The sequence below is a fragment of the Acomys russatus genome, chromosome 8 (genome assembly GCF_903995435.1).
Source record: "Acomys russatus chromosome 8, mAcoRus1.1, whole genome shotgun sequence".
In the NCBI taxonomy this organism is placed as follows: domain Eukaryota; kingdom Metazoa; phylum Chordata; class Mammalia; order Rodentia; family Muridae; genus Acomys; species Acomys russatus.
Window position 1 is genome coordinate 54,741,979 of NC_067144.1, and position 20,381 is coordinate 54,762,359.

General features: G+C 40.8%; 2 protein-coding genes across 4 annotated transcripts in view; one reads left to right on the forward strand and one right to left on the reverse strand.

Annotated features, from left to right (window-relative positions):
- Robo2 (roundabout guidance receptor 2) overlaps nucleotides 1-20,381 on the reverse strand; it is a 1,234,122-nt gene that overhangs the window by 1,012,006 nt on the left and 201,735 nt on the right. The window lies entirely within an intron of this gene.
- On the forward strand, nucleotides 10,477-10,965 carry LOC127192813 (transcription factor BTF3-like). 3 transcript variants are annotated; one of them, XM_051150144.1, is made up of 2 exons: nucleotides 10,477-10,861; nucleotides 10,919-10,965. In XM_051150144.1, exons 1-2 carry the CDS (start codon nucleotides 10,477-10,479, stop codon nucleotides 10,963-10,965), a joined length of 432 nt encoding a protein of 143 aa, XP_051006101.1. The 3 variants fall into 3 exon arrangements, with proteins under 3 accessions (XP_051006101.1, XP_051006100.1, XP_051006102.1); XM_051150145.1 differs by having other exon boundaries at nucleotides 10,498-10,546; nucleotides 10,661-10,965; XM_051150143.1 differs by having other exon boundaries at nucleotides 10,477-10,965.

A 20,381-nucleotide genomic window follows, 5' to 3' on the forward strand; every position in this document is an offset into this window, starting at 1 on the left:
TTGAAAACTTTGCATGCTACTCAGCTATCAAAACTACGGAAATCTTAAAATTTTCAGGCAAATGGATGGAACTAGAAATGATCATCCTAAGTGAGGTAACTCAGACCCAGAAATACACACATGGTATATACTTACTTACCTTTTGAAAAGATATTCCATTTTGTTTATTGTTATTAATATTATTATTCACAAACAATAGATTTGCTGCAACATGCTCTGGCTCATATTATTGAGTTAAAAATTTAATAAATTTCAATAATATTAAAAAACACTATGATGAGCCTTAGGGCTATGGGGTATTAGATGTATACTCACTTATAAATGGATATTAGCCCAACACAGATGTCCTCTGAGAGACTCCTCCCAGTGGGGGATCGAGACAGACACTGGGACTCACTGATGGACTCCAGGTGGAGCACTGAGAGTGGTATGGAAGAATGGGGGGATGGAAGGACCCAGAGGGTTCGGGTTCCCCACAAGGAGACCAACCAAGGCCTACAGATTTAGACCCAGGGGGTTTTGTTCAAACTGTTGTACCAACAAAGGACAATACATGCAGTAAACATAGACCCCCTGTTCTCCTCTAACCAATGGACGGCTCATTCTCAAAAGTTGTGGGGAGATTGGGAACTGCCTCTGACATGAACTCTGGGTCCCTCGATATGATTATTTTCCAAGACCCAGATGTGCACAGAGGAAGGGAAACAGGCTATCTGCATGGGAGTTGAGAGGCTGTGGTCATATGGTGGTGGAAGAGGATCCCTTCTCTCAGAGGTCTAGGGAAGGGGAATAGGGCAGAAGAGGGAGGGAGGGTGGGAACAGGAAGATAAAACTAGGGGATAACATTTAGGATGTAATCTGAATAAATTATAATACATTAAAAATTAAAAAAAAAAGAAGAGAAAAACTTTGCTTAGCAACACAAATGGTGTAAATGCAGAGAAAAAACTGATCATGGGGTGTCTAGATGCAGTTGATAGATTCATAACACAACTACTATATCTAAGGTTCAAGGAACATTGTGGAAGAGAGGCCAGAAAAAATTCTAAGATCCAGAAGTCCAGATAAACTGCTGCAAGACTGCATCTCCTAGAAACAGGGACATTTCATCCATGATACCTTAACAATATGGCTGCCTAAACTAGACCTGAATAAACACTAGACCAATGGACATGATGACACAGATGGGAGATGTTTCATAAGGCTCCATCTATAGAAAAAGATCTATAAGCATCTAAGAAAGGCAGTACCTGCTTTAAATTGTCTTTCCTAAAATGAGGACCCTAACGGAATATCTAGTATGAATTGTCAAGTCCTGAAGCCATATGCATACAAATAATACTAAAGGGACAGCAAGGTTGCTTTCATATAATGCTTGTAATTATATAATTTATTATATGTATATCTATTGCATATATTATAACAATGAGTTTAAGAGAGAGTGAGGGAGCATTCGTATGGTTGAAAAGAGGAAAATGGACCGAGAGGATCCAAGATGGCGGCGAGCAGTGTGGACCGCGTTTGGAGGCTCCAGTGAACAATTCAGGGAATTGCACAGATTTCTGAGCCAGGAACACCGAGGTCCGAACATCACGACAGCGGGAGTGCTCCACGGTTCGGAGGGACCAGGGTGCGGAGGACCTGCGTGCCCCTGCACACGGGAGGAGCGTGGTTTTTCTCTGATCGGAGCGGCAGCGGCAGAGGCGGCAGCACCAGCGGCACCAGCAGCGGCGGCTGAGGTTTGCAGCTCATAGCCTTCCGGTGGAGGCGATTGGTGTGGTGGCTGGTGGGAATTGCTGCGGGAGAGGGGACTCGGGGCAGGATTTGGGTCGCGTGGAGCCTTTGGACCCAGATTGGACTCGGCGGACAGTTCGGCCCCAGAGTCCCGGGTATTGGCCCGGCCCAGCAAACAATTCTGCCTGAGGCACTAACTCAGCGTGGCCATAGCTCCCCTGCTGTGGCGCAGGCGTAGTTGAGCACGCTGCTCCACACTAGGCACTACCTCAGCTCAGCGGCAGCTCCCCTGCGGTGACACAGTCTGGGCGGAGCACTTGGTTTCACAACAGGCGCTAACTCAGAGCAGCTGCAGTTCTCCTGCTGTGGCGCAGGCTTGGTGACGTGCTCGGTTCCATCCTAGGCACCACCTCAGCTCAGCGGCAGCTCCCCTGCGGGGACACAATCCGGGCGGAGCACTTGTTCCACCACTGGCGCTAACTCAGAGCAGCCGCAGTTCTCCTGCTGTGGCGCAGGCTTGGTGACGTGCTCGGTTCCATCCTAGGCACCACCTCAGCTCAGCGGCAGCTCCCCTGCGGGGACACAGTCCGGGCGGAGCACTTGTTCCAACACTGGCGCTAACTCAGAGCAGCCGCAGTTCTCCTGCTGTGGCGCAGGCTTGGTGACGTGCTCGGTTCCATCCTAGGCACCACCTCAGCTCAGCGGCAGCTCCCCTGCGGGGACACAGTCTGGGCGGAGCACTTGTCCCACCACTGGCGCTAACTCAGAGCAGCCGCAGTTCTCCTGCTGTGGCGCAGGCTTGGTGACGTGCGCGGTTCCATCCTAGGCACCACCTCAGCTCAGCGGCAGCTCCCCTGCGGTGACACAGTCCGGGTGGAGCACTTGTTCCACTACTGGCGCTAACTCAGAGCAGCCGCAGTTCTCCTGCTGTGGCACAGGCTGGACAGAGCTCTCGGTTCCACCAGCTCTAAGACTCTGGTTGGACACAGTGTACAGTTTGAATCCAGAATTCCTGGCTGAGATTGGTGGTCAGTTCGGGCCCTGAGTCAATAACTGACCACAGCACGCACTTTGGGCCAAAAGGCCCTAGTGGAGCTTGGTGCGTAGTCCCAGCCCAAAAATTCTGGCTGGGCCCTGTGTGCATTTTGGGCCCAAAATCCCTAGCTGAGCTTGGCAGACGGTTCTGGCCCTGAGAATCTAGCTGAGTTCTGCCCGTGGTTCGGTCCAAGTGCTCCTGGCTGGACTTGGCAGGGAACACAGAAGGCTGTGGATACCTTGGCCTGACCCAACGCTCATTCAGAGACCCAGAACAATTGCAGGATCCACAGCAGAGAGGGACTGAGGATCACTGGCTGTGAGAGACCAGAACAACAGGGCTAACCTCCTAACATCCACACCAGTGAAGCTTTGAGCTCGCAGCCTAGGGAAATCGTAAGAAAACAAGTGAATCTATCATCAGACACCCTCCATTCAACTCTGGAAGCTACCCAACAAAAACAAAGACGGCAAGATGTCTAAAGGACAACGAAAAAGCATACGCAAAAAACCCCAAAACAACATGGCGTCTCCAGTTTCCAGCTATCCCAAAGAAAACCACCCAGAGAACTCAAATACAACGGAAATACAAGAAAATGACCTCAAATCCTTAGTAATGAGGATGATAATGGAGGAAACAAATAAAATTCGTAATCAAATGCAGGAAGACGCAGACAAACAGGTGAGAGACATAAAAGAAGCACATAGAGTGGAACTGGAAAAATTGCAGGAAAATGCAAACAACCAGATGAAAGAAATAGCTAAAACGGTTCAAGCTCTGAAGACCTATAAAGAGGCAATGGAAGAAACTCAGGAATATACAAAAAATCAGATGAAAGAAATCAAAAAATCAGTTCAAGATCTGAAAATGAAAATGGATTCAATGATAAACACACAGACAGAAGAAAAACGAGAACGTGAGACCTCAGAGAAGAAGGCGAGCAACACAGAGGTGAGCTTTTCTAACAGAATCCAAGAGATGGAAGAACGAATCTCAGGGCTAGAAGATACAATCACAGATATTGAATCAACCATTAAAGAAAATGCCAAATCTGGAAAACTCCTGACACAAAACATCCAAGAAATTAAGGACACCATGAAAAGAAGAAATTTGCGGATAATAGGCATTGAAGAAAGAGAAGACATCAGACTCCAGGGCCCAGAAACTATTCTCAACAAAATCATAGAAGAAAATTTCCCCAATCTAAAGAAAGAGATGCCTATAAACATACAAGAGGCCTACAGAACACCAAATAGAATTGACCAGAAAAGAAAAACTGCCCGCCACATAATAATCAAAACACAAAACATGCAGAACAAAGAAAAAATATTAAAAGCTGCAAGGGAAAAGGGCCAAATAACATTTAATGGTAAACCTATCAGAATTACACCTGACTTCTCAGCAGAGACCATAAAAGCCAGAAGGTCCTGGACAGAGATCCTGCAAACCCTAAGAGAACACAGATGCCAGGCCAGACTACTTTACCCAGCAAAATTATCAATAACCATTGATGGAGAAAACAAAATATTCCATGACAAAAACAAATTCAAACAGTACCTATCCACAAACCCAGCTTTACAGAAGGTACTAGAAGGAAAACTCCATCCCAAAGGGTCAAGCTACAACCAAAACTACCCAGGAAATAGATAACTATCCCATGGCAAAAACACAACTACACAAACGCTCGACTGGAAACAACATCAAAATTAAGACTCTTAACAGTCACTGGTCATTAATATCTCTCAACATCAATGGCCTCAATTCTCCAATAAAAGACACAGACTAACCGAATGGGTACATAAACAAGACCCAACATTCTTCTGCATCCAAGAAACACATCTCACCCATAATGAAAGGCATTACCTCAGGGTAAAAGGTTGGAAAAAATATTCCAAGCAAATGGTCACAAGAAGCAAGCAGGTGTAGCCATTTTAGTATCGAACAAAATAGACTTTCAACCAAAATTAATCAAAAGGGATGAGGAAGGACACTTCATACTTATCAAAGGTAAAGTCAACCAAGATGACATCACAATTCTGAACATCTATGCTCCCAATACAAGGGCACCCACATATGTAAAAGATCTCCTAAAAAAGCTTAAACCACACATCGATCCCCACACAATAATAGTGGGAGACTTCAACACCCCACTCTCACTGAAGGATAAGTCATTGAAACAGAAACTAAGCCGAGAAATAACATCATTAACCAATGCCATGGGTCAAATGGATCTAACAGATATCTATAGAACCTTTCACCCAAACAAGAAAGAATACACCTTCTTCTCTGCACCCCATGGAACCTTCTCCAAAATTGATCACATCGTAGGTCACAAAGCAAGCCTCAACAGATACAAGAGGATTGAAATAATACCTTGTATCCTATCAGATCACCATGCTCTTAGGCTGCAATTCAACAACAACAGAAATAACAAAAAGCCTACACGTTTGTGGAAACTAAACAACTCTCTGCTAAATGACACCTGGGTCAGGGAAGAAATAAAGAAAGAAATCAAGGAGTTTCTGAAATTCAATGAAAATGAAGAAACAACATACCCAAATTTGTGGGATACATTGAAAGCAGTGCTAAGAGGAAAATTCATAGCACTAAGTGCCTTTAAAAAGAAATTGGAAACATCGCACATAAGCATCTTAACAACACAACTGGAAGCCCTAGAAAAAAAAGAAGCAGAAACACCCAAGAGGAGTAGACGCCTGGAAATTATCAAACTCAGGGCTGAAATTAACAAATTAGAAACTAAGAAAACAGTCCAAAGAATCAACAAAACCAAAAGCTGGTTCTTTGAGAAAATCAACAAGATAGACAGACCATTAGCCAAACTAACTAAAAGGCAGAGAGACAGTATTGAAATCAACAAAATCAGAAATGAAAAGGGAGACATAACAACAGACACTGAAGAAATTCAAAGAATCATAAGATCCTACTTTGAAGGCATATACGCCACAAAATTTGAAAATCTAAGGGAAATGGACGATTTTCTTGATCAAGTTCACTTGCCAAAGTTGAGTGAAGAACAGATAAACAAGTTAAATAGTCCCATTTCCCCGACAGAAATAGAAGCAATCATCGATGGTCTCCCAACCAAAAAAAGCCCAGGGCCAGATGGTTTCAGTGCAGAATTCTACCAGACCTTTAAGGGCGAGCTAATACCGATACTCTTCAAGCTACTCCAAAAGATAGAAATGGATGGAAAATTACCAAATTCATTCTATGAGGCCATAGTCTCATTGATACCTAAACCTCACAAAGACTCAACAAAGAAAGAGAATTTCAGACCAATTTCTCTTATGAACATAGATGCAAAAATACTAAATAAAATACTTGCAAAACGAATACAGGAGCACATCAAAGATATCATTCATCATGACCAAGTAGGCTTCATTCCAGGCATGCAGGGATGGTTTAATATACGGAAATCCATCAATGTAATCCATCATATAAACAAACTGAAAATAAAAAACCACATGATTATCTCCTTGGATGCAGAGAAAGCATTTGATAAAATTCAACACCCATTCATGTTTAAAGTTTTAGAGAGATCGGGGATACAAGGCACTTTCCTCAACATAATAAAGGCTATATACAGCAAGCCAATAGCCAAAATCAAAGTAAATGGTGAGATACTCAAGGAAATTCCTCTCAAATCGGGAACAAGGCAAGGCTGCCCACTCTCTCCATATCTCTTCAATATAGTACTCGAAGTTCTAGCCAGAGCAATAAGACAACAAAAGGAGATCAAGGGGATCCAAATGGGAAAGGAGGAAGTCAAATTATCCCTCTTTGCAGATGATATGATAGTGTACATAAGTGACCCTCAAAACTCCACCAGAGAACTCCTAAAGCTGATAAACACCTTCAGCAAATTGGCTGGATACAAAATTAACTCAAAAAAGTCTGTAGCCTTCCTATACACAAATGACAAGCTTGCAGAGGAAGAAATTAGGAAAACCACACCCTTCACATTAGCCACAAGCAATATAAAATATCTAGGAGTTACCCTAACTAAGCAAGTGAAGGACTTGTATGAAAAAAATTTCAAAACTCTGAAGAAAGAGATTGAAGATGACCTGAGAAGATGGCGTGATCTTCCTTGCTCATGGATCGGGAGAATTAACATAGTAAAAATGGCCATCCTACCAAAAGCAATCTATAGATTCAATGCAATCCCTATCAAAATAACTACACAATTTTTTAAAGACATTGAAAGTTCAATTCTGAACTTCATATGGAAAAACAAAAAACCCAGAATAGCTAAAACAATCTTGTACAATAAAAGATGCTCCGGAGGAATCTCCATACCTGATCTCAAACTGTACTATAAAGCAATAGTACTTAAAACAGCATGGTACTGGCACAGCAACAGGCTGGTTGATCAGTGGAATCGAATCGAAGACCCAGATATGAATCCACACACATATGGTCACTTGATTTTTGACAAAGAAGCCAAATCCATTCAATGGAAAAAGGATAGCATCTTCAACAAATGGTGCTGGTCTAACTGGAGGTCTATGTGTAAAAAAATGAAACTGGACCCATATTTGTCACCTTGCACAAAACTCAAATCCAAGTGGATTAAAGACCTCAACATAAAACCAGAGACACTAACTCACTTAGAAGAAAAAGTGGGAAAGAGCCTGGAACATATTGGCACAGGAGACAACTTCCTGAACAGAACACCAACGGCCCAGGCCTTAATGTCAACCATTAATAAATGGGACCTCATGAGGCTGAGAAGCTTCTGTAAGGCAGGAGACACTGTCAGGAGAACAAAGCGACAGCCTACAGACTGGGAAAAAATCTTCACCAACCCTACATCTGACAAAGGTCTAATATCCAAAATATATAAAGAACTCAAGAAATTAAACACCACCAAACCGAATAACCCAATTGAGAAATGGGGCTTGGAACTAAACAGAGAATTCTCAACAGAGGAGTATCAAATGGCTGAGAAACACTTAAAGAAATGCTCAACCTCCTTAGTCATCAGGGAAATGCAAATCAAAACAACTCTGAGATTCCATCTTACACCCATCAGAATGGCTAAGATCAAAAATTCAAGCGACACCACATGCTGGCGAGGATGTGGGGAGAGAGGAACACTCCTTCATTGCTGGTGGGAATGCAAACTAGTACAGCCACTTTGGAAATCTATCTGGTGCTATCTCAGAAAAATGGGAATAGGGCTTCCTCAAGACCCAGCTATTCCACTCCTTGGAATATACCCAGAAGATGCTCCAGCACACAACAAGAAAATTTGCTCAACCATGTTCATAGCAGCCTTATTCATAATAGCCAGAACATGGAAACAGCCTAAGTGTCCCTCAGTAGAAGAGTGGATAAAGAAACTGTGGTACATATACACTATGGAATACTACTCAGCTATTAAAAACAAGGAATTCCCGAAATTTGTGGATAAATGGATTGAGCTAGAAATGATCATAATGAGTGAGTTAACCCAGAAGCAGAAAGAATCAAATGGTATATACTCACTTATATCTGCATACTAGCCCAAGGGGCATGTCCCACGAAAGCCTTCACTTACCAGGAAACTGGGACAGAGGGGAAGGCATCCTATTGGGACTCTAAATGAGAGACGCATGGGAGAACAGCAAAATAAAAGGATCCAGAGGGTCCTAGAAATCTACAAGTAGAACAATATGATAGGCAGATTTGGGCCCAGGGGTCCCGCTCAAACTAAGGCACCAGCCAAGGACAATACAGGAGGTAAACTTTAAACCCCTTCCCAGATCTAGCCAATGGTAAGAATATTCTCCACAGTTGAGTGGAGAGTGTGATACGACTTTCTCACATACTCTGGTGCCTCACATTTGACCATGTCCCCTGGAGGGGGAGACCTGGTGGCACTCAGAGGAAGGACAGCAAGTAGCCAAGAAGAGACTTGATACCCTATGAGAATATATAGGGGGACGTAATCCCCCTCAGGAACAGTCATAGGGGAGGGGAATAATGGGAAAATGGGGGGGGGAGGAATGGGAGGATACAAGGGATGGGATAAACATTGAGATGTAACAAGAATAAATTAATAAAAAAAAAAAAAAAAAAAAAAAAAAAAAAAAAAAAAAAAAAAAAGAAAAGAGGAAAATGGTACAATTATATTTTAATTAAATAATAAAATTAAAAAGAGTGAATTAAGAATTCTCTAAGTTAAAATGGGATATATTCATTTGGATATTCAACCTGGCATTGCTCCTAATCATTATTCAAATTTAAAATATTTCTTTTTTTTTCCTGGGGAAAAGGGGAGGGCCTCAAGACATAGTTTCTTTGTGTAACTCTGGTTGTTCTGGAACTCACTCGGTACACCAGGCTGGCCTCGAACTCAAAGATCCTCCTGCCTCTGTCTCCCAAGTGCTGGACTTAAAGCCATGAGTTACCATTACCTGGCTAAAAAAAAGTTTTCATTTGCTTTATCTATGCACTAAAAGCGGGGAAGATGACAAAAAGATAGTTTTTACTTCAGACTTGTTTCTAAATTGTATTGTCCTGCCAGGTTTTATAATATGTTCTGTGATATCATTTAGTAGACACATATTTGTGTTTATAATTATGTATATTGTTGTATATATGTGATTTTTAAACTTTTTGTTCCTTATTGAACTAAGCACTCATCAAAAGATTAACATGCTTTATTAAATTTCTCAAGGTAAAAATGAGAAAAATGCAAGTTTATATGCACACACAGCTGAGGTATATCAGTAGAAGCAACCTCATATGGGCATTATTTTTTTAACAGCTGAACTAAGGGTTTGCATCATAATGACTTGTGAATTTTAATATATAAGGAGAAATAAGATAGTTTCATGAAATCCCAACCATTGAGAGAAACACTGGTTGCAAAGCCTCTCAGAAACTAACCAAAAAATGACACGTTCAGTTAACTTCCCATTACACATTCATAACATTATCTTTCAATCTGGTATCATGAAGAATTCATGGGGAACATTAATCATGTAACAGTGCTAAAGTGTCCTCATTTCTATGATCCAACTGTTTGTGTTTTGTGATGAATTTTAACAATTCACCAGAACTAAATATATGCTGAAGAAAACCCAGCTGGAAAAGAAAATAAATCTACAAGGAAAAAACAAACTGAACATATAATATGGTTACTAGAAAAGGTAAAATAGTGTAAGTAATTTTAATGAGAAGGAAAGTGCTAAAGGGTAATTATGTGATGCTCAGAAAAAGTAATCTTGAAAAATAAGATTGATCGAAACAAAACAGTTATATATAAGCAGCAAACCTGGAAACACTAATCTTGCCCCGTATCTACATGACATGGTTGATACAGCTACATGACAATGAGTCTAGTAAATGAACCAAAATATAACATGCCAGTCGGTGAAGAGAAGTTTAATGAGCTGTCAATCACGTGCCTGGTCAAAAAAGGAGACCAGGACCAGTCATGTTCATTCATTATGCCTTGGAAGAAGTGCAGGAGAATAGCAAGTCTCCCAATGGAATTCTTTCCAACTCCATTCATTTTCTTGCAAATGTCATGGTCTTTCCAATGTGTGGATCACGGTTTGTAATAAAAAGCATGTATGGTTTTAGCTGCCATCTTGCGTCCCCGTGTGTGCGCGCCTTATATCAGCTGGTCTGCCCGAGACCCCCTTGAACGCGAACCCTAGTACCCCATGCGGCCCCATTTCCACTCCGACAAGATGAAAGAAACGATCGTGAACCAGGAAAAACTCGCCAAACTGCAGGCACAAGTGCGCATTGGTGGGAAAGGAACTGCTCGCAGAAAAAAGAAGATAGTTCACAGAACAGCCACAGCAGATGATAAAAAACTGCAGGTCTCCTTAAAGAAGTTGGGGGTAAACAATATCTCTGGTATTGAAGAGTTGAACATGTTTACAAACCAAGGGACAGTGATACATTTTAACAACCCTAAAGTTCAGGCATCTCTGGCAGCAAACACCTTCACTATTACGGGTCACGCTGAGACAAAGCAGCTGACAGAAATGCTACCCAGCATCCTAAACCAGCTCGGTGCAGACAGTCTGATTACTTTGAGGAGACTGGGAGAAGCTCCGCCCAAACAATCTGTGGATGGAAAAGCACCACTTGCTACTGGAGAGGACGATGATGATGAGGTTCCAGATCTGGTGGAGAATTTTGATGAAGCTTCTAAGAACGAGGCAAACTGAATTGACGCAGCTTCTGAAGAAGGTGACACTTGCAGAAGTTATAGGAGCTGCTATTTTATATCACGACTGCTTTTTTTTTTTAAATTATTTTCTTTATGGATCTGATACAATCTAGATCTCTAATCTTCTTAAGCCCAAGCCCCCTGGACACTGTAGCTCTTTTCACTTTTTGCTTATACACAATTTATTCTTTGCAGCAAACTAAGCTGAAGAAGCCTGGGAATAATGTTTGGAAAAGGTTAATAAAATTATTTGCCTAGTTAAAAAATAAATAAATAAATAAAATAAAAACGTGTATGTATGTGTGTGTATGAAAATCTAGGTTTAAAAAAGGTTCTCGTGAAGGTGGGGTATGTGTGTTAAAGAACACAGTACATGAAAATAGAAAGGAGAAGGAGACAAGAGAAGGGACTCGGGGGGCAAGAAAGCAAAGAAAGCAGAAGCAAATGGAGCAGACTTTGCTTGCTAATGCCATTGTGATGCTTACTGCCTTGAAAGTTGATCTTTAGAAAATAAATGTAAAATTAAAAAAAAACTGCAACTGCATTCTCATCTTTTGAATGTTCATCTGACTCTACCACACTTTTGCCACTGGACCACTGGACACGCACACTAGTCCAGGCTCAGTTTCCTCCGCTGTGCCCTGTGATCATGGAGGCACACACACTGTGACACCAAGATTTTGATACTATAAGGAAACTCGGCTGAACACGCCTATTGTTGTTGTTGTTGTTGTTTAGAAGAGTGACTTGACTCACCTGTTTTCAGATCTCCCAACTGCCTGCTGAAAAAGTGTAGGGACAGGGTCACTCCGGGAACGCCTTCTCAGCCCAAGGGTACATGACTAATGCAGAGCCTGCCTCTGCTTTCTAAATGGAAACCTACTATATTTTCTCCCTGTAGTAAAGTGTCTACTTTATGGCCATTGTAAATAGCAATTGCCCTTTAATGGCAACTTTAGCTGTGACCATTATGGCACCATCTGAGGGACTAAAAACACTAATGGGAGTGATACGATGCTAATTATAGTAAGGGCGGGAAGGCTGCACATAAGAACTCGTGCAAAATTAAGGAAAAGCCTGGCTAATTCTAATTACAGTCTGTCTGGAAGAGATAAACCCTGTGAAGCCACCACCCTCTCTTTAACTGCATTTCAACATAACAGCTTAATTTGCCCATATTGGCTGAGAAAATAGCACAAGTGCAGAATTCGGGAATAAAATATTCTGTTCTGTGTCAAAAGAAAAGACAAAAGATGAACTCGAGGGATGGAAAAGCATCACTGAGCAATGTTTTCTTTCCAGTCTCAAAACCCAAACCCAAACTTGACCCACTTTGCCAGCACTCATTCACTAAACAGTCAGGTATGAATCTACACCAAAGAGGTTTTGCTTCTAAAAATGGTTGAGCAGTGACTTAAGAGGAACATTTTGAAAAGTAAAGTTTTGAAATTCTCTTCCTTTTACATGACCGGAAATTTCAGCAGCACTTTTTTTTTTTTCAATTAGCACGTTAGATATGTCTGACTTTATAAAACTTGTCACTCACTCCCTTTCTGTTATTATTCATTTATTGAGTGGCATCTAGCCCTAACATTACACTTAAAATCAAATAATAAAACTAGTTCTCCCTAAAGAAGAGCCCCCATATTGGTTACCTAATACTAGTTGGTTAGCCTGGACATCATATACATGCAAGAAACATCATACAAATTGAGCAGGCTACACAATATAGTTGAGGGAAAACATATTTATATCACCCAGAGGTTAAAGAAATGGAGGCAATTAATTTGAGAGAGTAAATGGCAGGGGTGGGGTAGGGTGGGGTTAAGAGTCGGGGGTGGGTGGGGTTACATAGTGGGCATAGTGGTTAAATTGGACGGATTGGATGAAGAAAAGGAAGGAAAATGATGCAATTATGTATTTTTGTAAATAAAATATTATAAGTTAAAAAATAAGGTAATGTTGTTGCCCTTAGACTCAGCAGGTTTGTAGGAGAAAAAACTGCAATTTAAAGCAAGATGAGTTCCCTTCTTTGGATCTGTTACGTGATAAACAATCCCTGATTGTGCGGCCTACTTTTTTCTTAAACTTTGGTTGCATTTCTCACTTATTATTTGATTTGTAGTGATACCTGATTGCACTGAACAAGTGTACTGGAAATCAGGCCACTGATTTATCTTATTTTACTTATATTTTAGAAATGAGAAGCTCATGAGTCCTTAAGAAAATCCTGCTTTGAGGTCTGCCACACTTCAAGGTACTTCTATTTGAAAATTGAGATAACAGTCACATCAGCAATAATGAACACAATTGAGTGAGAGTCTATAATTCAAAATTATTTTGACAGCTCATAAACTAAGTACATTAGTATTAGGAAAAGACAAATCCACTTGTTTTTAACAAATGACAGTCTCTGGCTGAAGCCATTTAAAGCCATTCAAAAGTATCCCCTAATCTCTAAATTGTAGGTATTAAGGTTAACCCCAACAGCTCTGGCACATATCTTCAGATTGGCCTTTCCGCTTCAAAGCATTTATTTTCTACAATGGGCTTTATAATTTGTCAATATCTGTAGTTTCATGTGACTACAGGGCACATGTCAAACACCTGCCTCTGAAGATTACGGATCCTGTGTGCAGTCCGATTCACAGCATTAAAGATGCCCCCGTGACATTTAATCTGTGCTCTTTTTGAACACTAATCGTATCATGACTCCTAAGTATATGTTTTGAAAGACAGAGCACTGCACAGACACCATTTTTCTAACATACACAGCTCCACACTTTCCGCCGATGCCAAGTTGAACAAAATGAAAAAATCTCCCCCGAAATACAGAGCTTCGCAAATCATCCTTTGGAATCATTTTCCGAAATCCCATTTGTGCATTTTATCTTTTTTTTTCCTAGACAGGGTTGCTCTATGTACTCCTCTCTGTCCTACAACTCACTCTGTAGACCAGGCTGGCCTCAAAGTCACAGATCTGCTTGTATTTGCCTCCGAAGTGCTGGGATGAAAGGTCTGCAATTAAATTATATTATCAACACTTGAAGCATGGGCAAGATTTTACACTTTTCTCCTGATTTTTCTGAGATGCATCTCTGTCATGTGAGGACACGTGCCCTCGCATTGACACACACACATTAGCCTGCACATACATGGAGCAGATTCATTAACAGAACACCCATACTTTTATATGTAGGCTGGGTCCCTCTTGGGGGTAAACAACTCCATCTCTGATTACATTTCTTCTGCAATTTGCTTGGTTTTCCCCCTTAGACAATGTTATTACAGTCACTCATCATATATTTTCAGTCTTTTTCCTGATATCTAGCATTTTCTGTTTATCATTGTCAATGTGTCTCAGGACAGCTACTTATCCTTCTAAAAGAGAGTTTCTCGGCAAGAGCACATTTTCATGACCTGGGAGTCGATTTGATGACAAGGAAACTCAAAGTAATAGAACTAATGTTATAATCTATTTGCTAATAGGTTTTTTTAGGAGGCATTAAAGCAGACACAGTAGAGTTTAGCTAGACTGTGGAAATCATAGTAGTAAAATGCACTATATTTAAGCATATATTAGTTCTGACTTTATAAAGTTATTACTTTTTTCAGTTGAAGTTTTTCTTGGGTTTCCTTGGAGGAAGCCTTTACAAAATGCAGCAAAAACAAAATCAACAACAACAACAAACAAACAAACAACAAAAACCAGTTAGAAACATTAAAATAAAATGACATGATGAGCTAGCTCAGCGCAGCTGCAGTTCACCTGCTGTGACACAGGCTGGGTGGAGCGTTCAGGTCCACCAGAGGCGCTAGCTCAGCTCAGCGAGCAGTTCTGCCCTAGACACTAGCTCAGCTCAGCGGGCAGTTCTGGTGCACTGACGCAGGCTGAGGTCAGCACACAGATTCATCCCAGAGGCCCTAGCTGGACTTACCGGGAAGTTGGGTCCAGAGACTCTAGCTGAGCTGTGCGCACAGGCTCGGGGGCCCTAAGACTCTGGCTGGACTATCCACGCAGTTTAGGCCAGGAGTCCTGGCCTAAACTCTGCGCGCAGTGTGAGTCCAGAGTCCTTGGCTGAGCTCGGTGCACAATTCCACCCTGAAGACATGGGTGGAGCTCGGCGTGCAGTTTGGGGCCAGAGTCCCTAACTGTGCTTGGCAGACAGGTTGGTCCCAGAGACTCTAGCTGAGCTTTTGGCACAGACCCGGCTCTAAGACTCTGGTTAGACACAGTGTGCAGTTTGAATCCAGAATTCCTGGCTGAGCTTGGCAGAGGGTTCGGGCCCTGAGTCAATAACTGACCACAGCACACACTTTGGGCCAAAAGCCCCTAGCTAAGCTTGGTGCGCAGTCCCAGCCCAAAAATTCTTGCGGGATCCTGTGTGCATTTGGGCCCAGAATCTCTAGCTAAGCTCGGCAGACAGTTCAGGCCCTGAGAATCTAGCTGAGCTCGGTGTGTGGTTCGGGCCCAGTGTTCCTGGCTGGACTTGGCAGGGGACCCAGAAGGCTGTGGATACCTTGGCCTGACCCAACGCTCATTCAGAGACCCAGAACGATTACAGGACCCACAGCACAGGGGATCACTGTGCTGTGAGAGTCCAAAATGACAGGCCTAACCTCCTGCCATCCACACCAGTGAAGCATCACAGCTTCCAGCCTATGGAAATCGTGAGAAAACAAGTGAATCTATCATCAGACTCCCTCCATCCAACTCTGGAAGCTACCCAACAAAAACGAAGACAGCAAGATGTCTAAAGGACAGCGTAAAAGCATACGCAAAAAAGCCCAAAACAACATGGCGTCTCCAGTTTCCAGTTATCCCAAAGAAAACAACCCAGAGAACTCAAATACAATGGAAATATGAGAAAATGACCTCAAATCCTTAGTAATGAGGATGATAATAGAGGAAACAAAATTCATAATCAAATGCAGGAAGACCCAGCCAAACAGGTGAAAGACATAAAAGAAGCACATAGAGTGGAACTGGAAAAATTGCAGGAAAATGCAAACAACCAGATGAAAGAAATAAATAAAACGGTTCAAGCTCTGAAGACCTATAAAGAGGCAATGGAAGAAACTCAGGAATATACCAAAAAAAAAAAAAAAAAAAAAAAAAATCAGATGAAAGAAATAAAAAAAATCAGTTCAAGATCTGAAGATGAAAATGGATTCAATGATAAAAACACAGACAGAAGAAAAACCAGAACGTGAGACCTCAGAGAAGAAAGCGAGCAACACAGCGATGAGCTTTTCTAAAAGAATCCAAGAGATGGAAGAACGAATCTCGGGTCTAGAAGATACAATCACAGGCCTTGAAGCAACCAATAAAGAAAATGTCAAATCTGGAAAACTCCTGAAACAAAACATCCAAGAAATTAAGGACACCATGAAAAGAAGAAATCTCAGGATAATAGGCATTGAAGAAAGAGAAGATATCAGACTCCAAGGCCCAGAAACTATTCTCAACAAAATCATAGAAGAAAACTTCCCCAATCTAAAGAAAGAGATGCCTATAAAAATACAAGAGGCCTACAGAACACCAAATAGAATTGACCAGAAAAGAAAAACTGCCTGTCACATAATAATCAAAACACAAAACATACAGAACAAAGAAAAAATATTAAAAGCTGCAAGGGAAAAGGGCCAAATAACTTTAAATGGCAAACCTATCAGAATTACACCCGACTTCTCAGCAGAGACCATAAAAGCCAGAAGGGCCTAGACAGAGATCCTGCAAACCCTAAGAGACCACAGATGCCAGGCCAGACTACTTTACCCAGCAAAATTATCAATAACCATTGATGGAGAAAACAAAATATTCCATGACAAAAAAAAAAAAAAAAAAAAAAAAAATTCAAACAGTACCTATCCACAAATCCAGCTTTACAGAAGGTACTAGAAGGAAAACTCTATCCCAAAGGGTCAAGCTACAACCAAAACTACTCAGGAAATAGATAACTATACCATGGCAAAACCACAACTACACAAACGCTCGACTGGAAACAACATCAAAATTAAGACTCTTAACACTCACTGGTCATTAATATCTCTCAACATCAATGGTCTCAATTCTCCAATAAAAAGACATAGACTAACTGAATGAGTGGATAAACAAGATCCAACATTCTTCTGCATTCAAGAAACACATCTCATCCATAATGATAGGCATTACCTCCAGGTAAAAGGTTGGAAAAAATTATTTCAAGCAAATGGTCACAAGAAGCAAGCAGGCATAGCCATTTTAATATCGAACAAAATAGACTTTCAACCAAAATTAATCAAAAGGGATGAGAACGGACACTTCATACTCATCACAGGTAAAGTCAACCAAGATGACATCACAATTCTGAACATCTATGCTCCCAATACAAGGGCACCCACATTTGTAAAAGATCTGCTAAAAAAGCTTAAACCACACATCGATCCCCACACAATAATAGTGGGAGACTTCAATACCCCACTCTCACTGAAGGATAAGTCATTGAAACAGAAACTAAGCCGAGAAATAACATCATTAATCAATGCCATGGGTCAAATGGATCTAACAGATATCTATAGAACCTTTCACACAAACAAGAAAGAATATACCTTCTTCTCTGCACCCAATGGAACCTTCTCCAAAATTGATCACATCGTAGGTCACAAAGCCAGCCTCAACAGATACAAGAGGATTGAAATAATACCTTGTATTCTATCAGATCACCATGCTCTTAGGCTGCAATTCAACAACAACAGAAATAACAAAAAGCCTACACATATGTGGAAACTAAACAACTCTCTGCTAAATGACACCTGGGTCAGGGAAGAAATAAAGAAAAAATCAAGGAGTTTCTGAAATTCAATGAAAATGAAGGAACAACATACCAAAATTTGTGGGATACATTGAAAGCAGTGCTAAGAGGAAAATTCATAGCACTAAGTGCCTTTAAAAAGAAATTGGAAACATCGCACATACGCATCTTAACAACACAACTGGAAGCCCTAGAAAAAAAAGAAGCAGAAACACCCAAGAGGAGTAGACGTCTGGAAATAATCAAACTCAGGGCTGAAATTAACAAATTAGAAACTAAGAAAACAGTCCAAAGAATCAACAAAACCAAGAGCTGGTTCTTTGAGAAAATCTCAAGATAGACAGACCGTTCGCCAAACTAACTAAAAGGCAGAGAGACAGTATTGAAATCAACAAAAATCAGAAATGAAAAGTGAGACATAACAAAAGACACTGAAGAAACACAAAGAATCATAAGATCCTACATTGAAGGCATACATGCCACAAAATTTGAAAATCTAAGGGAAATGGACAATTTTCTTGATCAATTTCACTTGGCAAAGTTGAGTGAAGAACAGATAAACAAGCTAAATAGTCCCAGTTCCCCTACAGAAATAGAAGCAACCATTGATAGTCTCCCAACCAAAAAAAAGTCCAGGGCCAGATGGTTTCAGTGCAGAATTCTACCAGACCTTCAAGGCGAGCTAATACTGATACTCTTCAAGCTACTCCAAAAAACAGAAATGGACGGAACATTACCAAATTCATTCTATGAGGCCATAGTCACAATGATACCTAAACCTCACAAAGACTCAACAAAAAAAGAGAATTTCAGACCAATTTCTTTTAAGAACATCGATGCAAAAATACTAAATAAAATACTTGTAAAACGAATACAAGAACACATCAAAGATATCATTCATCATGACCAAGTAGGCTTCATTCCAGGCATGCAGGGATGGCCTAATACATGGAAATTCATCAATGTAATCCACCATATAAACAAACTGAAGAGAAAAAAACCACATGATCATCTCTTTAGATGCAGCGAAAGCATTTGATAAAATCCAACACCCATTCATGTTTAAAATTTTAGAGAGATCTGGGATCCAAGGCACTTTCCTCAAGATAATAAAAGCTATATACAGCAAGCCAATAGCCAAAATCAAAGTAAATGATGAGCTACTAGGAAATTCCTCTAAAATCGGGAACAAGGCAAGGCTGCCCACTCTTTCCATATCTCTTCAATATAGTACTCGAAGTTCTAGTCAGAGCAATAAGACAACAAAAGGAAATCAAGGGTATCCAAATGGGAAAGGAGGAAGTCAAATTCTCTCTATTTGCAGATGATATGATAGTGTACTTAAGTGACCCTCAAAATTCCACCAGAGAAATTCCTACAGCTGATAAACACCTTCATCAAATTGGCTGGATACAAAATTAACTCAAAAAAGTCTGTAGCCTTCCTATACACAAATGACAAGCTTGCAGAGGAAGGAATTAAGAAAACCACACCCTTCACATTAGCAACAAGCAATATAAAACATTTAGGAGTTATTCTAACTAAGCAAGTGAAGGGAAAAAAATTTCAAAACTCTGAAGAAAGAGATAGAAGACGACCTGAGAAGATGGAATGATCTTCCTTGCTCATGGATCGGGAGAATTAACATAGTAAAAATGGCCATCCTACCAAAAGCAATCTACAGATTCAATGCAATCCCTATCAAAATACCTACACAATTTTTTAAAGATATTGAAAGTTCAATTCTGAACTCCATATGGAAAAAAAAAAACCCAGAATAGCTAAACAATCTTGTACAATAAAAGGTGCTCCGGAGGAATCTCCATACCTGATCTCAAACTGTACTATAAGCAATAGTAATTAAACAGCATGGGATACTGGCACAGCAGACAGGCTGGTTGATCAGTGAATCGCAATCGAAGACCCAGATATGAATCCACACAACATATGGTCACTCTGATTTTTGACAAAGAAGCCAAATCCATTCATGGAAAAAAGAATAGCATCTTCACAAATGGTGCTGTCTAACTGGAGGTCTATTGTGTAAAAAATGCAACTGGACCCATATTTGTCACCTTGCACAACACTCAAATCCAAGTGGATTAATGACCTCAACATAAAACCAGAGACACTAAGTCACTTAGAAGAAAAAGTGGGGAGGAGCCTGGAATATATTGGCACAGGAGACAACTTCCTGAACAGAACACCAACTGCTAGGCCTTAATGTCAACAATTAATAAATGGGACCTTATGAGGCTGAGAAGCTTCTGTAAGGCAGGAGACACTGTCAAGAGAACAAAGTGACAGCCTACAGGCTGAAAAAGATCTTCACCAACCCTACATCTGACAAAGGTCTAATATCCAAAATATATAAAGAACTCAAGAAATTAAACACCACCAAACCAAATAACCCAATTGAGAAATGGGGCTTGGAACTAAACAGAGAACTCTCAACAGAGGAATATCAAATGGCTGAGAAACACTTAAAGAAATGCTCAACCTCCTTAGTCATCAGGGAAATGCAAATCAAAACAATTCTGAGATTCCATCTTACACCCATCAGAATGGCTAAGATCAAAAATTCAAGCAACACCACATGCTGGCGAGGATGTGGGGAGAG

Bases quoted from the DNA above. Each gene is read 5' to 3' on its own strand.
- LOC127192813 (XM_051150143.1), top strand. From the start codon at position 10,477: ATGAAAGAAACGATCGTGAACCAGGAAAAACTCGCCAAACTGCAGGCA.